The following is a 20322-nucleotide window of genomic DNA, read 5'->3' as shown; positions in this document are numbered from 1 at the left end:
ATGTCCTCTGGGAGGGGCCATTCACCGTCCACCTGTGGCCTCACTCCCAAGTCGACCCCTGTTCTTTAGCTCTTCCCTTCGTCTGGAAGCTCTGCGCATGCGCCCACTGGGAACAGGCTCCAGCTGTTCTTCTGCCTCACTGATGTCCGACTCCGAAGGCAGCTGATAACTGTCAGACGGCTGTGGCCCCCTCTCTGCCTCCGACACAGAGCCCTCATCAGAGCCCTCCCCAGACTCCAGGACTGGCCCAGGTTCCTCCCCAACTTCCTCACTCTCCGAATCTGCCACCGGCTCTGCTGACGGTTGGAGGGCCACAACAGATGCCAGTTAACCGAAGATGCTAAAGATGGTGGGCCTGACAATGGCCGGATATGGGCTGTGCCTCCGGAAGGAGGGGATGGAAGAGGCCTCGGGTGGCACTGATGCTCTCCCCCGTCTCTCTGTGTTGCAGGAAGGGAACGTCCGCTGTGAGGTGATCCCCTGCCCTCCTGCCACCTGTGCCCAGCCGTTGACGGAGCCCGGAATTTGCTGCCCACGCTGCCAAGGTGCCACATCAAGCGTGTCCCTTTTAGACCCTGGAGGGACTCTGGCGCTTCTGAAAGACAAAGGAAAGATCTCAGGAACGTGGCCTTAAAAGGGGCCATCTCCTTTGTTCCTTCCTCAAGGCCAGCCGTTCGGCACCTCCCTGAGGCTTTGTTTCTAGTCCTCATTGTTGTTTGGGACAAACAGACCGCCATCCTTGGGCTGGCCCAAGCCATTAGTGTAGTGAGCAGAAAGCTGCCCTTCCCACTTACCCTGTGGTAGGATGGGGGAGGGAGGGAGGAAGGAAGGAAAAAGGAAGGAAGGCAAAAATAAAAGAGGGAAAGAGAGAAGAGGGAAGGAAGAAGTGTAGGAAAAAGAAAGAGAAAGGAAGGAAGGAGAAAGAGAAAAGAGGAAGGAAAGGAAGGAAAATAAAAGAGAAAGAGAAGACGGAAGGAAGGAGAAAGAAAAGAGAGAATGAAAGGAAGGAAAAAAGGAAAATAAAAAAGACAGAAAGAGAAGAAGGAAGGAGAATGAAAGAGAAAGGAAAGAAGAAAAAGAAGAGAGAGAAGGAAAAGAAGGAAAAAGAAAGGAAAATAAAAGAGAGAAAGAGAAAGAAAAAAGAAGGAAGAAAGAAAGGAAGGAAAGGAAGGAAGGAAGGAAGGAAAAAAGAAAGGAAAGTAAAAGAGAGAGAGAAAGAAAAAAAGAAGGAAGGAAGGAAGGAAGGAAGGAAGGAAGGAAAAGGAAAACTGGAGACCTTGCCCAGAAGAACAGGGCCTGTTTCCACCCTCCCCCCCCCCAGGCAGACCTGACCCCTCTCCCCCCCCCTTTCCGCAGGGTGCCTGCACGAGGGCCAGGATCGGGCGGATGGCAGCAGCTGGCTTTCTCCCTCGGAGCCCTGCCAGGCCTGCCTGTGTGCAGACGGCGTCGTCACTTGCACCCGGATCGTCTGCGTGAACTCCTGCCCCACGCAGGTGGAGGTCCCTGGGGAGTGCTGCCCAGCCTGTGCAGGTGAGGAGGGGGACGGGCTGGACTAGAAGACCTCCAAGGTCCCTTCCAACTCTGTTCTTCTTTTGGGGCTCTTTTGGCCATAAAAGCGGAACCCCGAACTCTGCCCTTGTCAGCCCTGCGAGGTAGACCAGACTGGGAATCCAACGCCATGCCTGTCATTGCTGGTAGTCCTCGACTTACGACTGTTAGTTAGTGAGTCTTCAAAGTCAAAATGGCGTTGAAAAAAGTGACTTTTCACACTCACGACCTTTGCCTCACTCTTACGACCATGATCAAAGTTCAGACACTTGGCCACTGACTCATATTTATGACGATCGCAGTGTCCCGGGTTCATTTGAACCCCTTTTGCGACCTTCTGCCAAACAAAGTCAACGGGGTAGCCAGATTCACTTAACGACCCTGTGACTCACTTAACAACAGCAGTGATTCGCTTAATAAATGCAGCACAGAAGAGGGTAAAATGGAGTAAAGTTCACTTAACGGCTGCATCACTTAGCAACAGACATGTTGGGCTCAATTGTGGTCGTAAGTCGAGGACTACCTGCATTTATGACGGTTGCCGTGCCCTGAGGTCACATGATCCCATTTTGAGACATTTCCCACCTAGCTCACGATAAGTGAAGCCAAGGGAGGAAGGCTGGATTTGCTTAATGACTGCATATTCACTTAACAACGGCAGTGATTTGCTTACGATACTTTCTCTGATTACAGTTCTATCCCAGACTCAAATTTCTCTTATCTAACCGTTAAGATAATCTAACCCTCCCTCCCGTTTTTCCTTCCGTCCTTCCTGCTGGCTTTCTTTTCCCTCCTTTTTCCATTCTTTTCCTTTCCATCCTTCCTTCCTCTCTCCCTCCCTTCCTCTCTTCTTCCTATTATAATTCTCCTCCTTCCTTTCCCCAGACTGCAGCTACGGGGGCCGTAATTACGGGCCAGGGGAGAGCTTCCAGCCCGGGGGAGACCCCTGCGAAGTCTGCACCTGTCAGGTAGGAGCCCCCTCCCCCTGGATCAGGCCAGTGCAGTCCTCCACTTACGACCACAAGGGGCACCCAACATTTGAGATACCTGTTAAGTGAATCTTACAGTAGGGAATTCTTCGGGGTTACAACGGGGCTGAGAAATGCAACTTACGCGGCCCGGTTTTTACACCCAGCTCCTGTCCGACGGCCACCCGCACCTCCAGTGCCATCGCAGGCACTGCCCCAGCCTGCTGGATTGCACCCAGGACCAGATTCAGGCGCCGGCGCCTGGTTCCTGCTGCCCCACCTGTGCACGTGAGTCTCCCCCCACCCCCCACTTTCCTTCTCCGCTGAGCAGAAATGGGGTTCGGGGGTCTCCCGAGAGACCAGCCCTCCCTCCAGCGCCTGACCCCCCACTCTACGGAAACAAGGCAGCCCCTCCTGACCCTGGGGGTCTTGGACTCCAGGTACCAGCAGCCGGGCCGGGCCTGGCAGGGGAGGATGGGTAGGGTGAGTCCGGCACACCCTCTGAAAGGCAGCGGGCAGGTTCCTCTGGTCACCCCTCCTCCCCCTCCCCAGGGGCTGTTTCAGGACCCCCCCAGAGCAGCCCCTGGACTGAAAGGGCCCCCGTGGGGATGGGGGGAGACGAAAGGGGTCCTAAGCGCTTCTCTTTCTCCTTCTCTTCTTCATCCCTTCTTTCTCTTCCCTTCTTCTCCTGCCTTCTCTTCCTTTCATTTCTCTGCTCTCCTTCCTTCTTTCCTGCCTTTTTCCCTATTCTTTTTCCCTTCCTTTCTTCCTGCCGGCCTGCCTTTCTCTCCTTTTACTTCTGTTTTCCTTTCCTCCTTCCTTCCTTCCTCCCTCCCTCCCTTTTTTCTTTCTTCCTTCCTTCCTTCCTTCTGGCCTGCCTTTCTCTTCTTTTACTTCTGTTTTCCTTTCCTCCTTCCTCGCTCCCTCCTTTTTTCCTTTCTTCTTCCCTCCCTCTTTCTTTTCCTTTCTTTTCCTTTTCTCCTTCCTTCCTCTCTCCCTCCCTTTCTTCCAGCTTTCCTTTCTCTCCTTTTTCCTTCCTTTTCCTTCCCTCCTTCCCTCCCTCTCTCCCTCTTTTCCTTCCTTTTTCCTTCCTTCCGGCCTTCCTTTCTCTCCTTTTTCCTTCCTTTTCCTTTCCTCCTTCCCTCCCTCTCTTTTGCCTTCCCTTTCCTCCTCCCCTCCCCTTCCTTCCAAAGAAGCCCTCAGCAACTGCACCTCCGACCTGCTGGGCAAGGAGCTCCGAGCCGCCCAGGATCCCTGCTACACCTGTATGTGCCAGGTGAGGCTCCAGACGGGACTGACGCTGGCGCAAAGGGAGGACCCTGGGGGACGGGTGGGTGGGTGGGTGGCAGCTGGGGAAGCAGATGTTCTACTGTTCCAGGCCTCTTGACCACCGATGGCTGAGCCCTTCCTTGATGCCCCCTCGAGAAGCTCCCCCCATAAGTCACCCGAGGGTCCCCAGAAGACCCCCAAGCTTCCCTCCGCCCTCTTTCCCTGCAGGATCTGACCTGGCTCTGTGTCCACCGAGGATGCCCCTCGCTCAGCTGCCCCAGCACCCAACGCTTCACCCCGCCGGGTTCCTGCTGCCCAGCCTGTGACGGTGACCTGCCTCTGCCCTTTACGTCCCCCCTCCCTGCCCTGCGGGACTTTGACCTAGGGGTTAAGGTGCCAGGCTAGAGAGCAGGAGACCATGAGTTCAAGCCTCGCCTTAGGCAGGGAAGACGGCTGGGTGAGTTTGGCCCAGTCACCAGGAGACAGGGAGTATAAGAGCCGAGGTGGCGCAGTGGGTAGAGTGCAGCACTGCAGGCCACTTCAGCCGACTGTTATCTGCAGTTCGGCTGTTCAAATCTCACCGGCTCAGGGTTGACTCAGCCTTCCATCCTTCCGAGGTGGGTAAAATGAGGACCCAGACTGTGGGGGCGATATGCTGACTCTGTAAACCGCTTAGAGAGGGCTGAAAGCCCTATGAAGTGGTATATAAGTCTAACTGCTATTGCTATTGCTAGTTCTAGTCCTCCCTTAGGCATGGAAGCCAATCAGGCTAATTACTCAGTCCGACACACCTCACAGGGTTGTTTTTGTAGGGAAAATAGGAGTAGGAAGATGTGTTGGATACGTTCACTTCCCTGAGTTAGTTATAATTATAATAAAGGTGGAAGGAGAAGGAAGGAAGGAAGGAGGGAGGGAGGGAGGGAGGGAGGGAAGGAGGGATGGGGAATTCTGGGAGTTGAAGTCCATAAGTTTGCAAGTGACCAATTTTGGAGATCCGTGAATTAGAGGAACACCACTTTACAAAGCTTTAGTAAGGCCACACTTGGAATAGTGTCACCAGTTTTGGTCACCATATTATTTAAAAAATGTAATAGAGATTCTAGAAAGAGTGTAGAGAAGAGCAACGATGATGATTAGGGGACTGGAGGCTAAAACATAGGGTAGGTCTAGTTTAATGAAAAGAAGGATCAGGGGAGACATGATAGCAGTCTTCCAATATCTCAGGGGCTGCCCCAAAGAAGAGGGAGTCAAGCTATCCTCCAAGGCACCTGAGGGCAGGACAAGAAGCAATGGGTGGAAACTAATCAAGGAGAGAAGCAACTTAGAACCGAGGAGGAATTTCCTGACAGTGAGGACAATTAACCAGTGGAACAGCTGCCACCGATGGTTGCTCCATCACTGGAGGCTTTGAAGAAGAGACTGGATAGCCATTTGTCTGAAATGGCCGAGGGTCTCCTGCTTGAGCAGAGGGTTGGGCTAGAAGACCTCCAAGGTCCCTTCCAGCTCTGTTATTCGATGGCTCTTTTTGCAGAATGCGTGATCGAGGCTGACGGACGGCGCGTGTCCAGTGGGGAGACCTGGAAGGACACTGCGGACAGCTGCGTCTCCTGTTCGTGCCACGTAAGAACCTCACAGCCCTTTCGAAACCCCGCATGCTCCGTTCACTGACCAGTTGGAAGCCAATGCAGGAAATCCTCGACTTTAACGACCGTGATTGAGAATTACAGAATTGAGCCCACGTTGCTTGTTAAGCGGGTCATCATGCCCCATATTAAAACCTTGTTTTTACAGTCCTTGTTAAGCGAACGCGGAAGTTGTTAAGTGGACAGCCCAGGCATTATGTGAATGCGTTGTTTGCAAAGGTTGTGAGTTCGATCCTGAGTAGAGGCAGATATTTCTCTCTCTGGACATACTGAGAATATAGCTGCTGAACAAAACTCCGCATTGGTGACAGGGAAGGGCATCGGGCCATTCAAAGACTCTGCTAGCTCCATTCAGCTGCCCAGCCTCCACCCTGCAAGGGATTATGGGGGTCGTTAAAAGGGTATTATTTGTTTTTTTGAAGGGTAAACTTGGTTTCCAGCAAAAATGTTGCAGATTGCAGTCACGTCATCACGGCGCACTGAAAATGGTCGTAAGTGCAGGACGGTTGCTGAGCTCCCCAAAATGCAACCATGGAGAGGAGGGGCAGCCGTCAGAAGTTTGAATCCAGGTCATAAATAGTTCTAGGCAGCTGTGCTATAACTTTAAACGGTCACTAAGCAAGCAGTCATTTGACGAAGACTCCCTGTAATTACCAAGGATATTGGCAGTGTTCCTCAGTTCCACAAGTTTCTAGTCCATGTTGAGACACATCGTCCTCAAATTGTGGCCACAATTGACCCCAAAATTTCTGATGCCAAGCAAGAATTTTACCCTATTTTACAACCTTTCTTTCCGTTGTTAACGAATCACTTGTTGTTAAGTGAGTCACATGGCTGTTAAGTGAATCTGGCTTCCTCACTGTTGCAAACAGCGGGTCATGTGACCCCAGGATACTACGACCGTCATAAATATGAATCAGTTGCCAAGCATCCGAATTTTGACCCCCGGTAATGCTGCAGAGGTCGTAAGTCTGAAAAACGGTCATAGGTCACTTTTCCCCAGTGCTGTCGTAACTTCAAATGGCCACTAAATGAACTGTTGTAAATTGAGAGGTACCTGTTTCTCCATCCTAGTTTTTACCCAAAATAAGCCCAAGGGTGAAAATCGATAAAACTGGAGAATGGCAAAAGAATCATGTAGATTTGAACCCAAGGCCGGCCGTCTTGCCCACAGTCATGGAATAGAATTACATTCCTGCGTGTCTTTCATAGCGGGCATTCGGGGCAGCTGTTTTGACACCCATTAGTGCCACCCGGGGAGGTTTAGATGGGGAAAACCACGTCCTAAAAAAAATGCATTTTGGCTGGCAACACAAGTTTGAGGTCGGTGTCTCTCAGACACACAACTTTGCGATGTGTATAACATGGGCTCCCTTGTTTTGTGTGCAGCTGGGACACGTGGAGTGCCACATCCAGGAGTGTCTGCCCTTGGTGTGCCAGGATGGCCTGGTGGAGGTACGGGTTCCAGGGCAGTGTTGTGCCGAGTGCCAAGGTAAGACAATAAAACACACACACACAAGAAGAAAGGGGCATTTTTGTGTAGCACAAACCCTGTTAGCAAATGCATTTCCACGTGTTCCATGAGGGCAGCCTTCCAATACTTGAGGGGCTGCCCCAGAGAGGAGGGGGACCACCCATTCTCCAAAGCACCAAAGAAGAAACAATGGATGGAAACTAATGAAGGAGAGAAGCAATCTGGAAATAAGGAGGAAATTATTGAGAACAATTAACCAGTGGAACAGCTTGCCACCAGAGGTTGTGGGCGCTCTGTTGCTTGGGGTTTTTAAAGAAGAGACTGCATAGTCTTGTCTGAAATGAGACAGGGGCCTCCCGATTGAGCAGAGGGCTGGACTAGAAGACCTCCAAGGTCCCTCCGAACATTCTGTTAAATTTGAAATAAAAGCAAATTTGATAAAGGAAATCATAGGAAATTTGACCCATGAAATAAAAGCAAATTTGATAAAGGAAATCATAGGAAATTTGACCCATGAAATAAAAGCAAATTTGATAAAGGAAATCATAGGAAATTTGACCCATGAAATAAAAGCAAATTTGATAAAGGAAATCATAGGAAATTTGACCCATGAAATAAAAGCAAATTTGATAAAGGAAATCATAGGAAATTTGACCCATGAAATAAAAGCAAATTTGATAAAGGAAATCATAGGAAATTTGACCCATGAAATAAAAGCAAATTTGATAAAGGAAATCATAGGAAATTTGACCCATGAAATAAAAGCAAATTTGATAAAGGAAATCATAGGAAATTTGACCCATGAAATAAAAGCAAATTTGACCGATGCAATAAAGGCGAATTTGATAAGCAAAATAAAGGCAAATTCGATAATTTAAAGGCAAATTGGAGAAATTAAAAGCCAGTTCAATCGATAAAATACAAGCCAATTCCATCGAGAGGTACAAGCGAATTTAACAGGCAAAATAAATGCAGATTTGCTTTTATTCTATTTATCAAAAGCAAATTGGATTCGTTAAATTAAAGTGAGCAGTTTTAAGACATGCATTCTCTCTTGGCTAAAGTTTATGCTTCGGTGCCGAGAGAAAGCTCAAATTCTTAGCTTAGATCCTGATCTGAACTCTCATTCAAATAGTTAGGTATTGGGGGGGGGGGGTCTTTTGCTAAGACCCTGCACTTTCCTTTGCCATTTTTTTGGGGGGGGGTGAAAAGTACTCATTTTTACAGCCTTAACCAATACATTTGCACCCAGTGGCCCCTCTCCAGGGTGAGCTGGAGGCAGGAGCAGTGGTGAAATTCTATTATTTTTGCTACCGGTTCTGCGGGCGTGGCTTGGTGGGCGTGGCTTGGTGGGTGTGGCAGGGGAAGGATATTGCAAAATCCCCATTCCCACCCCATTCTGGGGCTAGCCAGAAGTGGCATTTTCCAGTTCTCCGAACTACTCAAAATTTCCTCTATCGGTTCTCCGAACTACTCAAAATTTCCTCTATCGGTTCTCCAAACTACTCAAAATTTCCTCTATCGGTTCTCCGAACTACTCAAAATTTCTTCTATCGGTTCTCCGAACTACTCAAAATTTCCTCTATCAGTTCTCCGAACTACTCAAAATTTCCTCTATCGGTTCTCCGAACTACTCAAAATGTCCTCTATCGGTTCTCCGAACTACTCAAAATTTCTTCTATCGGTTCTCAAAATTTTCTCTATCGGTTCTCCAAACTACTCAAAATTTCTTCTATCGGTTCTCCGAACTACTCAAAATTTCCTCTATCGGTTCTCCGAACTACTCAAAATTTCCTCTATCATTTCTCTGAACTACTCAAAATTTCCTCTATCAGTTCTCCGAACTACTCAAAATTTCCTCTATCGGTTCTCCGAACTACTCAAAATTTCCTCTATCGGTTCTCCGAACTACTCAAAATTTCCTCTATCATTTCTCTGAACTACTCAAAATTTCCTCTATCAGTTCTCCGAACTACTCAAAGTTTCCTCTATCATTTCTCCAAACTACTCAAAATTTCTTCTATCGGTTCTCCGAACTACTCAAAATTTCCTCTATCAGTTCTCCAAACTACTCAAAATTTCCTCTATCATTTCTCCAAATTACTCAAAATTTCCTCTATCGGTTCTCCGAACTACTCAAAATTTCCTTGATTGGTTCTCCAGAACTGGTCAGAGCCTGCTGGATTTCACCCCTGGGCAGGAGGAAGGGGCAGTTTGCAAGAGGACAGTGTCTTCTTCCCCACCCCACATCTGTCTCTTTGCCCAGATCCCATCCAGAACTGTTCCCACCTGAGCCAGGTGTTCCAGTCCAACCAGCGCTGGAAGGTGGACGAATGCACCTCCTGTACCTGTCTGTCTGGCCAGGTGCACTGTCGCCGTGAACGCTGCCCCCCCTCCAACTGTGCTGCGGTGAGTTGCAGAGAGAGGTCTGGATTGGGGGTGGTGGTGGTCAGACAGGGCCTGTCCCACACTGGGGTTCCCCTCAGTTCAAAAGCGGGGAGGTTGCCACGATCCCCAGGAGGGCCACTTAAATAGCAATAGCAGTTAGACTTATATACCGCTTCATAGGGCTTTCAGCCCTCTCTAAGCGGTTTACAGAGTCAGCATATTGCCCCCAACGACAATCCGGGTCCTCATTTTACCCACCTCGGAAGGACGGAAGGCTGAGTCAACCCTGAGCCGGTGCGCTGAACTCCAGATATCAGTCAATAGCAATAGCAGTTAGACTTATATACCGCTTCATAGGGCTTTCAGCCCTCTCTAAGCGGTTTACAGAGTCAGCATATTGCCCCCAACAACAATCCAGGTCCTCATTTCACCCACCTCGGAAGGATGGAAGGCTGAGTCAACCTTGAGCCGGTGAGATTTGAACAGCCGAACTGCAGATAACAGTCAGCTGAAGTGGCCTGCAGTACTGCACCCTAACCACTGTGCCACCTCAGCTCCTTGGCTTACAACCATTTATTTAGTGACCGTTCAAAGTTAGAACGGCACTGGGAAAAGAGGACTGTCCTCACACTTACGGCTGTCGCAGCTTCCCCGCGGTCAAAATACGGACCTTTGGCAACTGGTTCATGTCTTTGGCGGCTGCAAAGTCCCAGGATCCCCCTTTGCAACCTTCTCACAAGCGGGGAAACCAGATTCACTTAACAACCCCGTGGCTGACTGTAACCACTGCAGCGATTTACTTAACAACTGTGTCGGGAAAGGTTGTAAAAAGGGGCTCCTTTCACAACTGTCTCACTTAGCAACAGAAAATGGGGCTCGATTGTGGTCATAAATCGACCATTACATGTACTGGTGCAAAGCCATTCCCCTTGCTGGGGAGAAGGGTTGTGTCTCTGGAGCAGGGAGAGGAGAAGAGAAGGAACTCTTCATGCTCCGGGCTGTGCTCTTTACCGACAGGACGAGACGCCGGCCCTCATTCCCGGCGTGTGCTGCCCCCGCTGCGTCCCCCATCCCGCCACCTGCGTGGCCTTCGGTGACCCCCACTACCGGACGTTTGACGGCAAAATGATCCACTTCCAAGGGGGCTGCAAGTACGTCCTGTCCCAGGATTGCCACGGGGAGGACTTCAGGTGAGCCCCCTTCCTCTCCAAAGCCCAGGTGTTCGAGGCTAGCCTCAAATTAAGGTTGCGGGTAGGAATGTTCTTTTGCTGGATGTCTGTGGGGATTCTCCGTCATCGGGTCCTGGGTGTCCCAAAGGTGCTTTTTCCAAGAGGCAACTGGTCTTCTTGGTTCTTCTTTGAAGACGTTTCGCTTCTCATCCAAGAAGCTTCCTCAGCTCTGACTGGAAGATGGTGGGGGACGGAAGGATTGATACTCCTTGCAGGCAGCTGGTCATTTGCATCCTTTTAGCAAGTCGTTGAGGCCACTTGGAGGATCCTCTGTGTCTTCAGGGTCACACCTGAGTGGTGCAAAGGGGTGCGGAGCCTTCTTGGAACTGCTGAAAGGACTCTGCGTCGTGCAGTGGAAATAGATGATGTCGCATCCCTTCCCCTCTGTTGAGAGAGGGACGTTCAATTTTGACATAGATGGCCTCTTCCAAACCAGCGGCCCTCTCTGTCCAGAATGTGGGCCTGGCTGTCTTCAAAAGATCAGTGTCAGCACTCCTTCATTGGATAATCAGGAAAGAAAGCCACGAGACTCCATTGATAGAAATCAAGTGTACTTTTACTAATTATAAATGATCAGAAGCGTAGCAAAGCGAAGACTGATTATTTAGGCGTGAAAGCAATTGATATATAGAATCGTGGCACGACAAAACCGCGCTCGACTAAACCGCGCCTAATTAAACCGTGTCGCTGATGTCATCAACAGGGTGACAACAGCCAGCGCGGAGAAAGAAGGGCGCTTTAAATAGCGCTTTTAAAGCAAGCCGATTCAACTTAAGGTAAGGGTTAGGTTTAGGGTTAGGTTTAGGATTAGGTTTAGGCTTAGGTTAAGGGTTAGGTTTAGGGTTAGGTTTAGGATTAGGTTTAGGGGGGTTAGGTTTAGATTTAGGGGTTACTTTTAGGATTAGCGTTTACAGCGTCCTTCTGTCTCCGCACTGTTGTCGCCCTGTGATGACATCAGCTACGCGGTTTCGTCGAGCGGGCTTTAGTCAAATGCGGTTTTGTGGTGGAACCATATAGAATAACCCATTCCCCACCCCTTGGCTTCCCAGTTACAGTCCAATCATAATTCTTCCAAATGTCAGGTGTGAGATAACTTCGAAAAGCATCACCAAGATGGAATGTCGGTGCCGTTGGCCTTGGCGGGAACCTCCTCTGCATGCGCAGTAAGACAGGCAGCAGAGACTCGAGAATCTTCCTCCGGCACAATTAGTAATCCACTCCCAAATACCATACCCCCCCTCCCCGTTTCAATGGCAGCCGAAGCAGCAGCAAAGCAGAGGCTGACAAGCGGCCTCTGTCTTTTAAATGCAGGTGGACGGCTGAATCTAGTCCTGATGGGTTTGCTCTTCTATGTTATGCCATGAATTTGTGAAGTGGTTGTTTTGGTTCCCCAATGTACAGATCTACACACGTCTCGCTGCATTGTACTGCATATGCTACATTGCTCAACCCCTGTCGGTGTTTTTTCCTTGGACACGCTTCTGCCTTAGTGTATTTTTAGGGTTGCAATTATATTGGTCTCAGTTAACAATAAAAGGGAGACATTCCCTGAGGATGGGCTCCAGCACATGAGCCTGAAGGTTTGGAGGAATGAACCTTGGTCCCCGGAGATCCTGCCCAAATAAGTCAGCTTGTGGGGCAACAGCCAACAAGCCGAGATGCTTGAATACCATCCGACTTGCATGGGAACCTTTCCTGGACGCAGCGTCTAAAGTAACTCTCGAATTATTCTACTCTCCCCCCCTTCCCCTCCCGCCAGCATCCACGTGACCAACGAGGACCGTGGACGCCCGGGCGTGTCCTGGACCAAGGAAGTGACTGTGTTGATCGGGGACACCACGGTGCAGTTGCTACAGGACAGAGTGGCCATGGTAAGGCAGAGAAAGGACCAGTGGTTGCTCTTCCTCCCCCCCCCAACTGTTTTGCAAGAGGCGGGGAGGCAGGCAAGATGCAGCCCCTCACCGGGACCTGGTGGTGTTCACCTCCCCCTTCCAGGTGGATTCCCGCACGGTGGCCCTCCCCTTCCTGAAGGAGCCTCATCTCTCCGTTGAGCCAAAAGGCCGCACTCTGCTGCTGAACACCAACATCGGCATCAAGGTATTGGGGCCGGGGGGAGATGCCACCAGCCCCCACAAGCTTGCCTCCAGAAGTTGTGAATGCTCCAACACTGTTTTAAAGAAGATGTTGGATAACCATTTGTCTGAAACACTGTAGGGCAGTGATGAATTAACTTTTCTGTCTTGCGTGTCAAAAGTGGGGGGGGGACACAGGGGGATTCGTGTGTGGGTGTGCCACACCCATAATGCTATGCATGCTCCCCCCCCCCCCGCTTTTGGCATGCTTTTTCTGCCCTCCCCAGGCTCCAGAGGCTTTCTAGGAGCCTGGGGGGTGGGAAACAGCCTCCCCCGTCCCCTGGAGGCCCTTCAGGAGCTTCCCTAAAGCCTCCGGAGTGCAAAAACCCACCCCTACGTGTAAACCGGAAGTTCGGGAACGGGCTTCCGGTTCGCTCTTAGGGCCGTTTTTCACCTCCGGAGCCTTCAGGGAAGCCTCCCAAGGGCTCCGGAGGGCGAGAAACGGCCTCAAAAGAAGGCTGACGTCAGCTGGCCAACACACGCACGCACGCTGGAGCTGACAGGGCAACGCCTCGCGTGCCCTAACAAATGGCTCCGTGTGCCACAGGTTCGCCATTACGGGTACAGGGTTTCCTGCCTAGTCAGGGGATTGGACTAGAAGACCTCCAAGGTCCCTTCCAACTCTGTTCTTCTACTCTGTCAGAGTTTTGGCAGCCTGACTAGTATTATGTGACACACCCAGGAGCAACAGCACAGCACACAGAGCCTTAAGACAATTAACAGTGGTTTGTTTACAACTATATACAGGCAGGAGGTGAAATCCCTTACCATTCAGTACAGACACAAGGAGAGAACTGAATACACGCTGAGAAGGAAGAAAAAACACCCTCTAATGGCCCCCTACACCAGTGTTTTTCAACCTTGGCAACTTGAAGATGTCCGGACTTCAACTCCCAGAATTCCCCAGCCAGCATTCGCTGGCTGGGGAATTCTGGGAGTTGAAGTCCAGACATCTTCAAGTTACCAAGGTTGAGAAACACTGCCCTACACTATATAGCTTTGTGTGGCCCTCCCATCGGAGTCTTAGAAGGGTTATGCCAGAGCTGCAATGAATCAGCCTTATTTCCTTATCAGCCTTCAGCTTACAAATTAAATCTTACAGCCTTACATCAGCTGGCAGCTATTAAATCCTCAAGACCGATTCTATTCTAAGGAACACATGGGGGGGTGGGAGGTTCCCAGAGATCAGGGGCAGCAAGCTGGGAGCTCAGTCAACTGGGAAGTTTGGGGAAAAGCCCCCAAGTCCCACCGAAGACGTTTCCATTCTGTAACTGGCGCCTTCTGCTCTCGTGACACTGCAGGGACATCCGCGTATCACACTGCCCAAGCCATCTGAAACACGAACAACGCTTGCAGGAATTGAGACCAGGCAGTCCTCGACTTACGACGGTTCACACAGGGACGGCACTGACAAAAAAAAGGGGTTGGCTTAAGACTGCGTTTCGCACTCGTGACCGTTGCAGCGTCCCCGCGGTCGCGTGGTCAAAATTCGGACGCTTGGCAACCGACTCATATTTATGACAGCTGCGGCGTCCCCGGGGGTCACGTGATTCCCCCTTGTGCGGCCTTCTGACGAGCGAAGTCAAACGGGGAAGTCAGGTTCAGTTAACGACCGTGTGGCTAATTTAAGAACGGCAGCGATTCGCTTAACCAATGCGGGCAGAAAAGTTGTAGAAATGGGGCAAAACTCATTTGGGACAAATTTTTTCACTCGGCGACAGAAATCTCTGGGCCCCATTGTGGTCGTAAGTCGAGGACTACCTGTATGATGAGTTTAGACGAGTCTTCATTTTGGAGATCTCACCACATCAAGTGGCAGCCTGTTCCACTGACTAACAGCTCAGGAATGTCTGGCCTGGAACTCTTTTCTTGCGGTTGGAAGCTTTGGTCTAGATGTTGGGGGGGGGGGGGGAAGCAGCGAGTAAAGGCACCTGGTGGGTCTTTCTGCTGACCTGCAGGTGCTCTGGAACGGCCGCTCCCACCTGGAGGTCAGCGTGCCCGGAACATACAGAGGGCGCCTGTGTGGGCTCTGTGGCAACTTCAACAGCTTCCCCCAGGACGATCTGCGCATGCGCTCAGGGGAGCTGAGCCTGTCGGAGGCAGCCTTTGGCAACAGCTGGAAGGTAAGGCAGGGAGGAGGAAGAGGAGGAGGAGGGAGAGCAGGAGGAAGAAAGAAACGGGTGGAGGGAGGGGGAGGAGAGGGAAGAGGAAGGAAGGATGGAAGGAAGGAAACGGGAAGGGATGAAGAACGGTGGGAAGGATGAAAAGGGACGGAGGGAAGGAGGCAGGATGGAAGGAAGGAAAAGAGAAGGGAAGGGGGAGGGAGGATGGAAGGAAGGAAAAGAGAAGGGAAGAAGGGAGGAAGGAAAAGAGAAGGAGGGAAGGAAGAAGGAAGGAAAAGAGGAGGGAGAGAGGATGGAAGGAAAGAAAATGGAAGGGAAGAAGAAGGGAAGGAGGAAGGAAGGAAAGGAAAGGGGAGAAGAAGGGAAGGGGATGGAAGGAAGGGAGGAAAAGAGAAGGGAAAAGGAGGGAGGAAGGATGGAAAGGGGAAAGAATGGAAGAAGTAGGGAGGGAAGGAAGGAGGGAGGGAGGATGGAAGGAAGGGAAGAAGGGAGGAAGGAAAAGAGAAGGGAAGGAGGGAGGGAGGATGGAAGAAAAGAAAATGGAAGGGAAGAAGAAGGGAAGGAGGAAGGAAGGAAAAAAAGGGAGAAGAAGGGAGGGCGATAGAAAGAAGGGAGGAAAAGAGAAGGGAAGAAGGAAGGATGGAATGAAGGAAGGAAAAGAGAAGGGAAGATGGAATGAAGGAAAGAGCGGGAGGGAAGGAGATCCATCTATCCAAGCTGCTTGAGGAATTCGGAGAGTTGAAATCCACCCATTGTAAAGTGATAGTAAAGCTGGAGAAAGGCCACTGGGGGCATCTCCTCCACCTTCAGGTGGTTCCAGATGAACCACGATGCGCTTTCTCCTTCCTGGCAATCCACCCGCTCCACCAACTGCGCCAGGCGCCCCCATGCCTCTCCCTTGCCCTCAAGGCCTTCACCCAGGCACACCGGGCAGCCCCTCCATGCCCGCAGCGGGGCAGAGCCAGGCGGCTCCTGCAGACCACCCGTCTCGCTTTCTCCCAGGTGGCCGAGGCCAACGCCACAGGCTCCGGCCGCTGTGCCGACGCGCTGGATGCCGATCCCTGCAAGGAATCCGGGTACCGCTCCCGCAAGGAGGCCAACGCCCGTTGCAAGGTGCTGAAGTCCCCACCCTTCGCCCGCTGCCATGCCGCCGTGCCCCCGGAGCCCTTCTTCGCTTCCTGCGTCTACGACCTCTGCGCCTGCGGGGCTGCCGGCACGGACGGCTGTCTCTGCGAGGTCCTGGAGGCCTACGCCGGGCAGTGCCACCACGCGGGCGTGATGCTCCAGTGGCGCTCGCCCACCCTCTGCGGTGAGAATGTGGGGGAGAGGTGCGCCTCCCGCTGGGCCCTGGGGGAGGCAGTGCTTGGGGCCCAATGAAAGAGGGATGGGGCCCCGGGAGGCCCAGTGGCGCTGAAAGGAGGAGAGATCTCAATAGGAGTGGATATTCGCAGCCCAGGGGGCTCGACTGCGAGGGACCCTGGTGCTTGGTGGCTGCGGTTTCTTGCAGGCGTTTCATGAACTAACTAGGTAATATCATCAGTGCTAGAAGAGAGTGGGGTTTGTGGAGAGGAGGAGGAGGAGGAGGAGGAGGAGGATGGCAACTGTGGGCTCCTTGGTGCTCTCTGAGCTTGGTGGTTTTCTCACATGACCCAACTAGGGAACATCATCAGTGCTAGAAGGGAGGGGATTTGTGATGATGGAGGAGAAGGAAAGGGAAGAGGGCGAGGAGGGGAGGAAGAGGAAGAGGAAGGGGAGAATTGTGGGCTTCTTAGCTCTCTGAGCTTGGTGGTTTTTTCGCAGACGTTTCATGATCCAACTAGGAAACCTCATCAGTTTTAAAAGATAGTGGGATTTCTTTTTTTTCCCCTTCCCTCCCTCCTTTTCTCCTTTCTTTTCTCCTTCCTCCCTTTTTTCCTCCTTCCTCCCTCCCTCCTTCTTCCTTTTCTCTCCTCCCTCCTTTCTTTCTCTTCCTCCCTTTCTCCCTTCCCTCCCTCCTTTTCTCCTTTTTCTCCTTCCTCCCTTTTTTCTTCCTTTCTCCCTCCCTCCTTCTTCCTTTTCTCTCCTCCCTCCTTCCTTTCTCTTCCTCCCTTTCTCCCTTCCCTCCCTCCTTTTCTCCTTTCTTTTCTCCTTCCTCCCTTTTTTCCTCCTCCCTCCTTCCTTTTCTCTCCTCCCTCCTTCCTTGCTCTCTTCCTCCCTTTCTCCCTTCCCTCCCTCCTTTTCTCCTTTTTCTTCTCCTTCCTTTTTTCCTCCTTCCTTCCTCCCTCCTTCCTTCCTCTCTTCCTCCCTTTCTCCCTTCCCTCCCTCCTTTTCTCCTTTCTTTTCTCCTTCCTCCATTTTTTCCTCCTTCCTTCCTCCCTCCTCCTTCCTTTTCTCTCCTCCCTCCTTCCTTGCTCTCTTCCTCCCTTTCTCCCTTCCCTCCCTCCTTTTCTCCTTTTTCTTCTCCTTCCTTTTTTCCTCCTTCCTTCCTCCCTCCTTCCTTCCTCTCTTCCTCCCTTTCTCCCTTCCCTCCCTCCTTTTCTCCTTTCTTTTCTCCTTCCTCCATTTTTTCCTCCTTCCTTCCTCCCTCCTCCTTCCTTTTCTCTCCTCCCTCCTTCCTTGCTCTCTTCCTTCCTTCCTCCTTTCCCTCCCTCCTGTTCTCCTTTCTTTTCTCCCTCCTCCCTTTTTTCCTCCTCCTACCTTTTCTCTCCTCCCTCCTTCCTTTCTCTTCCTCCCTTTCTCCCTTCCCTCCCTCCTTTTCTCCTTTCTTTTCTCCTTCCTCCATTTTTTCCTCCTCCCTCCTTCCTTCCTTTTCTCTCCTCCTTCCTTGCTCTCTTCCTCCCTTTCTCCCTTCCCTCCCTCCTTTTCTCCTTTCTTTTCTCCTTCCTCCCTCCCTCCTTCTTCCTTTTCTCTCCTCCTTCCTTCCTCTCTTCCTCCCTTTCTCCCTCCCCTCCCTCCTTTTCTCCTTTCTTTTCTCCTTCCTCCATTTTTTCCTCCTTCCTCCCTCCCTCCTTCTTCCTTTTCTCTCCTCCCCCCTTCCTCTCTTCTTCCCTTTCTCCCTCCCTCTCCATCCCACTGAGCCGAGGTGGCGCAGTGGTTAAATGCAGCACTGCAGGCTACTGCTAGATCAGCAGTTCAGCGGTTCAAATCTCACTGGCTCAGGGTTGACTCAGCCTTCCATCCTTCCGAGGTGGGTAAAATGAGGACCCAGATTGTTGGGGGCAATATGCTGACTCTCTGTAAACCGCTTAGAGAGGCCTGAAAGGCCTATGAAGCGGTATATAAGTCTACTGCTATTGCTATATTGCTCCCCTCCCTCCTTTTCTCCTTTCTTTTCTCCTTCCTCCCTTTTTTCCTCCCTCCCTCCCTCCCTCCTTCTCCTTTTTCTCTCCTCCCTCCTTCCTTCCTCTCTTCCTCCCTTTCTCCCGTCCCTCCCTCCTGGAGTCTGGCCCTGCCCTAGTCTTACCTCTGTGCTCCCTACGGCACCCCCGGCCCCCTCCCTCCAGGGCTACAGTCCTTCCCCACCTCTCCCCTCCCTCCTTCCTGCTACTAATCCCCTGCCTCCCTCTTTTTCGCCCCCACAGCGGTGGGCTGTCCCCAGGAGCGGGGCTACGTCTTTGACGAGTGTGGGCCCCCCTGCCCCAAGACTTGCTTCAACCACGCCGTGCCTTTGGGGGTGCTGGAGTCGCACTGCTTTAAGCCCTGTGTGCCAGGCTGCCAATGCCCAGCGGGCCTTGTGGAGCACCAGGCCCACTGCATCCTCCCGGAGGCCTGTCCACCCATCGTCCACAGCCCCCTCTGAACTGGACCATCTCAGGGGGAGAGCTACCCTCCTTGGCCGTCACTCCCTTCCGGGACAGCCGAGGACCTTCGACGGGGACCTTCTCCAGCTACCAAAACACAACACACAGGTTCTCTCTCTCTCTCTCTCTCTCTCTCTCTCCCTCCCTCTCTCTCTTTCTCTGTCTCTGTCTCGCTGCCTCACTGTCTCGCTGTTTCTCTTTGTGTGTGTCTCTCCATCTCTCTTTGTCTCTCTGTCTCTCTCTCTCCCTCTCTCTTTCCTTGTCTCTCGTCTGTCTCTCTCTGTCTCACTCTCGCTTTCTCTCTGTGTGTGTCTCTCCATCTCTTTGTCTCTGTCTCTGTCTTTGTCTCTGTCTCTCTCTCTGTCTCTCTTTCTCTGTCTCTCTGTCTCTCTCTGTCTCTATCTATTTCTCTCTCTCTCTCCCTCCCTCGCTCCCTCCCTCTCACACACACACAGACACACACACACACACACACACACACACACACACACACACAGAGCTGCTTTGGTGATGCACTCTCCCTTGGGGGGGGTGTCAACTGATGTGTTTTGCAAAGGCAGAAGCTGCCACCCCACCCCACCCCCGTCGTGGACTCTTGAGAAACCTGGGCTCCGGGGCTCATGAACAAGAATTTCCACCCAGTGTTCCCTGGACCAGCAGAAAGTGTGAATGATGAACCCACAATTAATGAGGTTAACAAAACCAAATCATTGGGGAAAGTGTGATTTGTCTTGTTTGGATTGCGTTATGGGTTAGACACACACACACACACACACACACACACACACACACACACACACAAACACACCTCTGGAATCTCCTTCCACCTTCCATGAACAAAGTGGAGGAGAAACTTCCACTCCTATATTGTCCAATGGTCCTTGGTATCAAATTGCGCCTTTCTCATTGCACCAACCTAATCCAGAGCTACCGTATTTTTTCAGACTATAAGACGCACTGGAGTGTAAGACCCGCCAAGATTTGGAAGAGGTCAATTAAAAAAAAAAAGTTTTTTCACTCTGCTGGCCTCCCAAACCCTCTGCACGCCCCGTTTTTTATGAAAAGAGGGGCATGCAGAGAGTTTGAAAGGCCTGAAAAGTGCTTCTAAAGGCTGGAGGAGGGGCAAAAAGGAGAAAAAAAACCCACCCTATTTCTCACTCGTTTTTGCCCTCCCCAGCCCTCAGGAGCACTTTGCAGGCCTTCCAAAGCCTCTGCACATCCATTTTTGCAAAGGGGGCGGGGTTTCGGGAAGCCAAAAATGCTGTATTCATGCTGTATTCACTGTATGAGATGCACCCAGATTTTCACCCTCTTTTGGGGGGGGGGGGGAAGGTGCATCTTATACACTGAAAAATACGGTATCTGGAGTGGCTCCTATCCTCCTGGCAACCTCTGGATCCTACTTTCAATCAATCTGGCTTTTCGCTGGGCAGAAAGTTTCCTGGGACATCGTCTTTGACCAGAACTTCAGATATACCTCCCAGCTGTTGGCTACATTGCTGAGCACTCTGGTAATTGTAGTCCAATACCATCCGGGCGTTCAATCAAGGAGGGAGGGGTTCTCGCAGAAACCTTCCCCATAATCACTCAGCTAGTTTCATGCCTAACATGGGATTCACCATCTCCTGGTTTTTAGTGCTGCCACCTTACCCCGCTATACCACAGGTATCAAACTCGTGGCGCCAGATTGCCACCATGTGACATACCCTGACTTTTTCCCCCCTTCTTGGAGCTGGGGTGGGTGTGGACTCTGTGAGCCGTCACTTTGA

General features: G+C 51.4%; 1 protein-coding gene across 1 annotated transcript; it reads left to right on the top strand.

The window, feature by feature from the left end:
• The first annotated feature begins 337 nt into the window (after positions 1 to 337).
• KCP (kielin cysteine rich BMP regulator) lies at positions 338 to 18687 on the top strand. Its single transcript, XM_032238517.1, has 15 exons — positions 338 to 545; positions 1357 to 1530; positions 2434 to 2516; positions 2684 to 2804; positions 3710 to 3792; positions 4014 to 4113; positions 5317 to 5405; positions 6818 to 6920; positions 9169 to 9311; positions 10308 to 10480; positions 12279 to 12390; positions 12515 to 12616; positions 14610 to 14774; positions 15777 to 16083; positions 18335 to 18687. The coding sequence occupies exons 1-15, from the start codon at positions 338 to 340 to the stop codon at positions 18550 to 18552; spliced, it is 2181 nt and encodes a 726-aa protein (XP_032094408.1). The 3' UTR covers positions 18553 to 18687.
• Positions 18688 to 20322: the final 1635 nt, after the last annotated feature.

The sequence above is a fragment of the Thamnophis elegans genome, unplaced genomic scaffold (assembly GCF_009769535.1).
Source record: "Thamnophis elegans isolate rThaEle1 unplaced genomic scaffold, rThaEle1.pri scaffold_266_arrow_ctg1, whole genome shotgun sequence".
Lineage (NCBI taxonomy): Eukaryota > Metazoa > Chordata > Lepidosauria > Squamata > Colubridae > Thamnophis > Thamnophis elegans.
The sequence above is the reverse complement of the archived record's forward strand: the minus strand, read 5'-3'. Positions and strand labels throughout refer to the sequence as shown.

Coding starts and splice junctions, on each gene's coding strand:
- KCP (XM_032238517.1), top strand. CDS start 338: ATGCTAAAGATGGTGGGCCTGACAATGGCCGGATATGGGCTGTGCCTC. Junction 12,617..14,609: donor ACACCAACATCGGCATCAAG/GTATTGGGGCCG, acceptor GCTGACCTGCAG/GTGCTCTGGAACGGCCGCTC. Junction 14,775..15,776: donor CCTTTGGCAACAGCTGGAAG/GTAAGGCAGGGA, acceptor GCTTTCTCCCAG/GTGGCCGAGGCCAACGCCAC.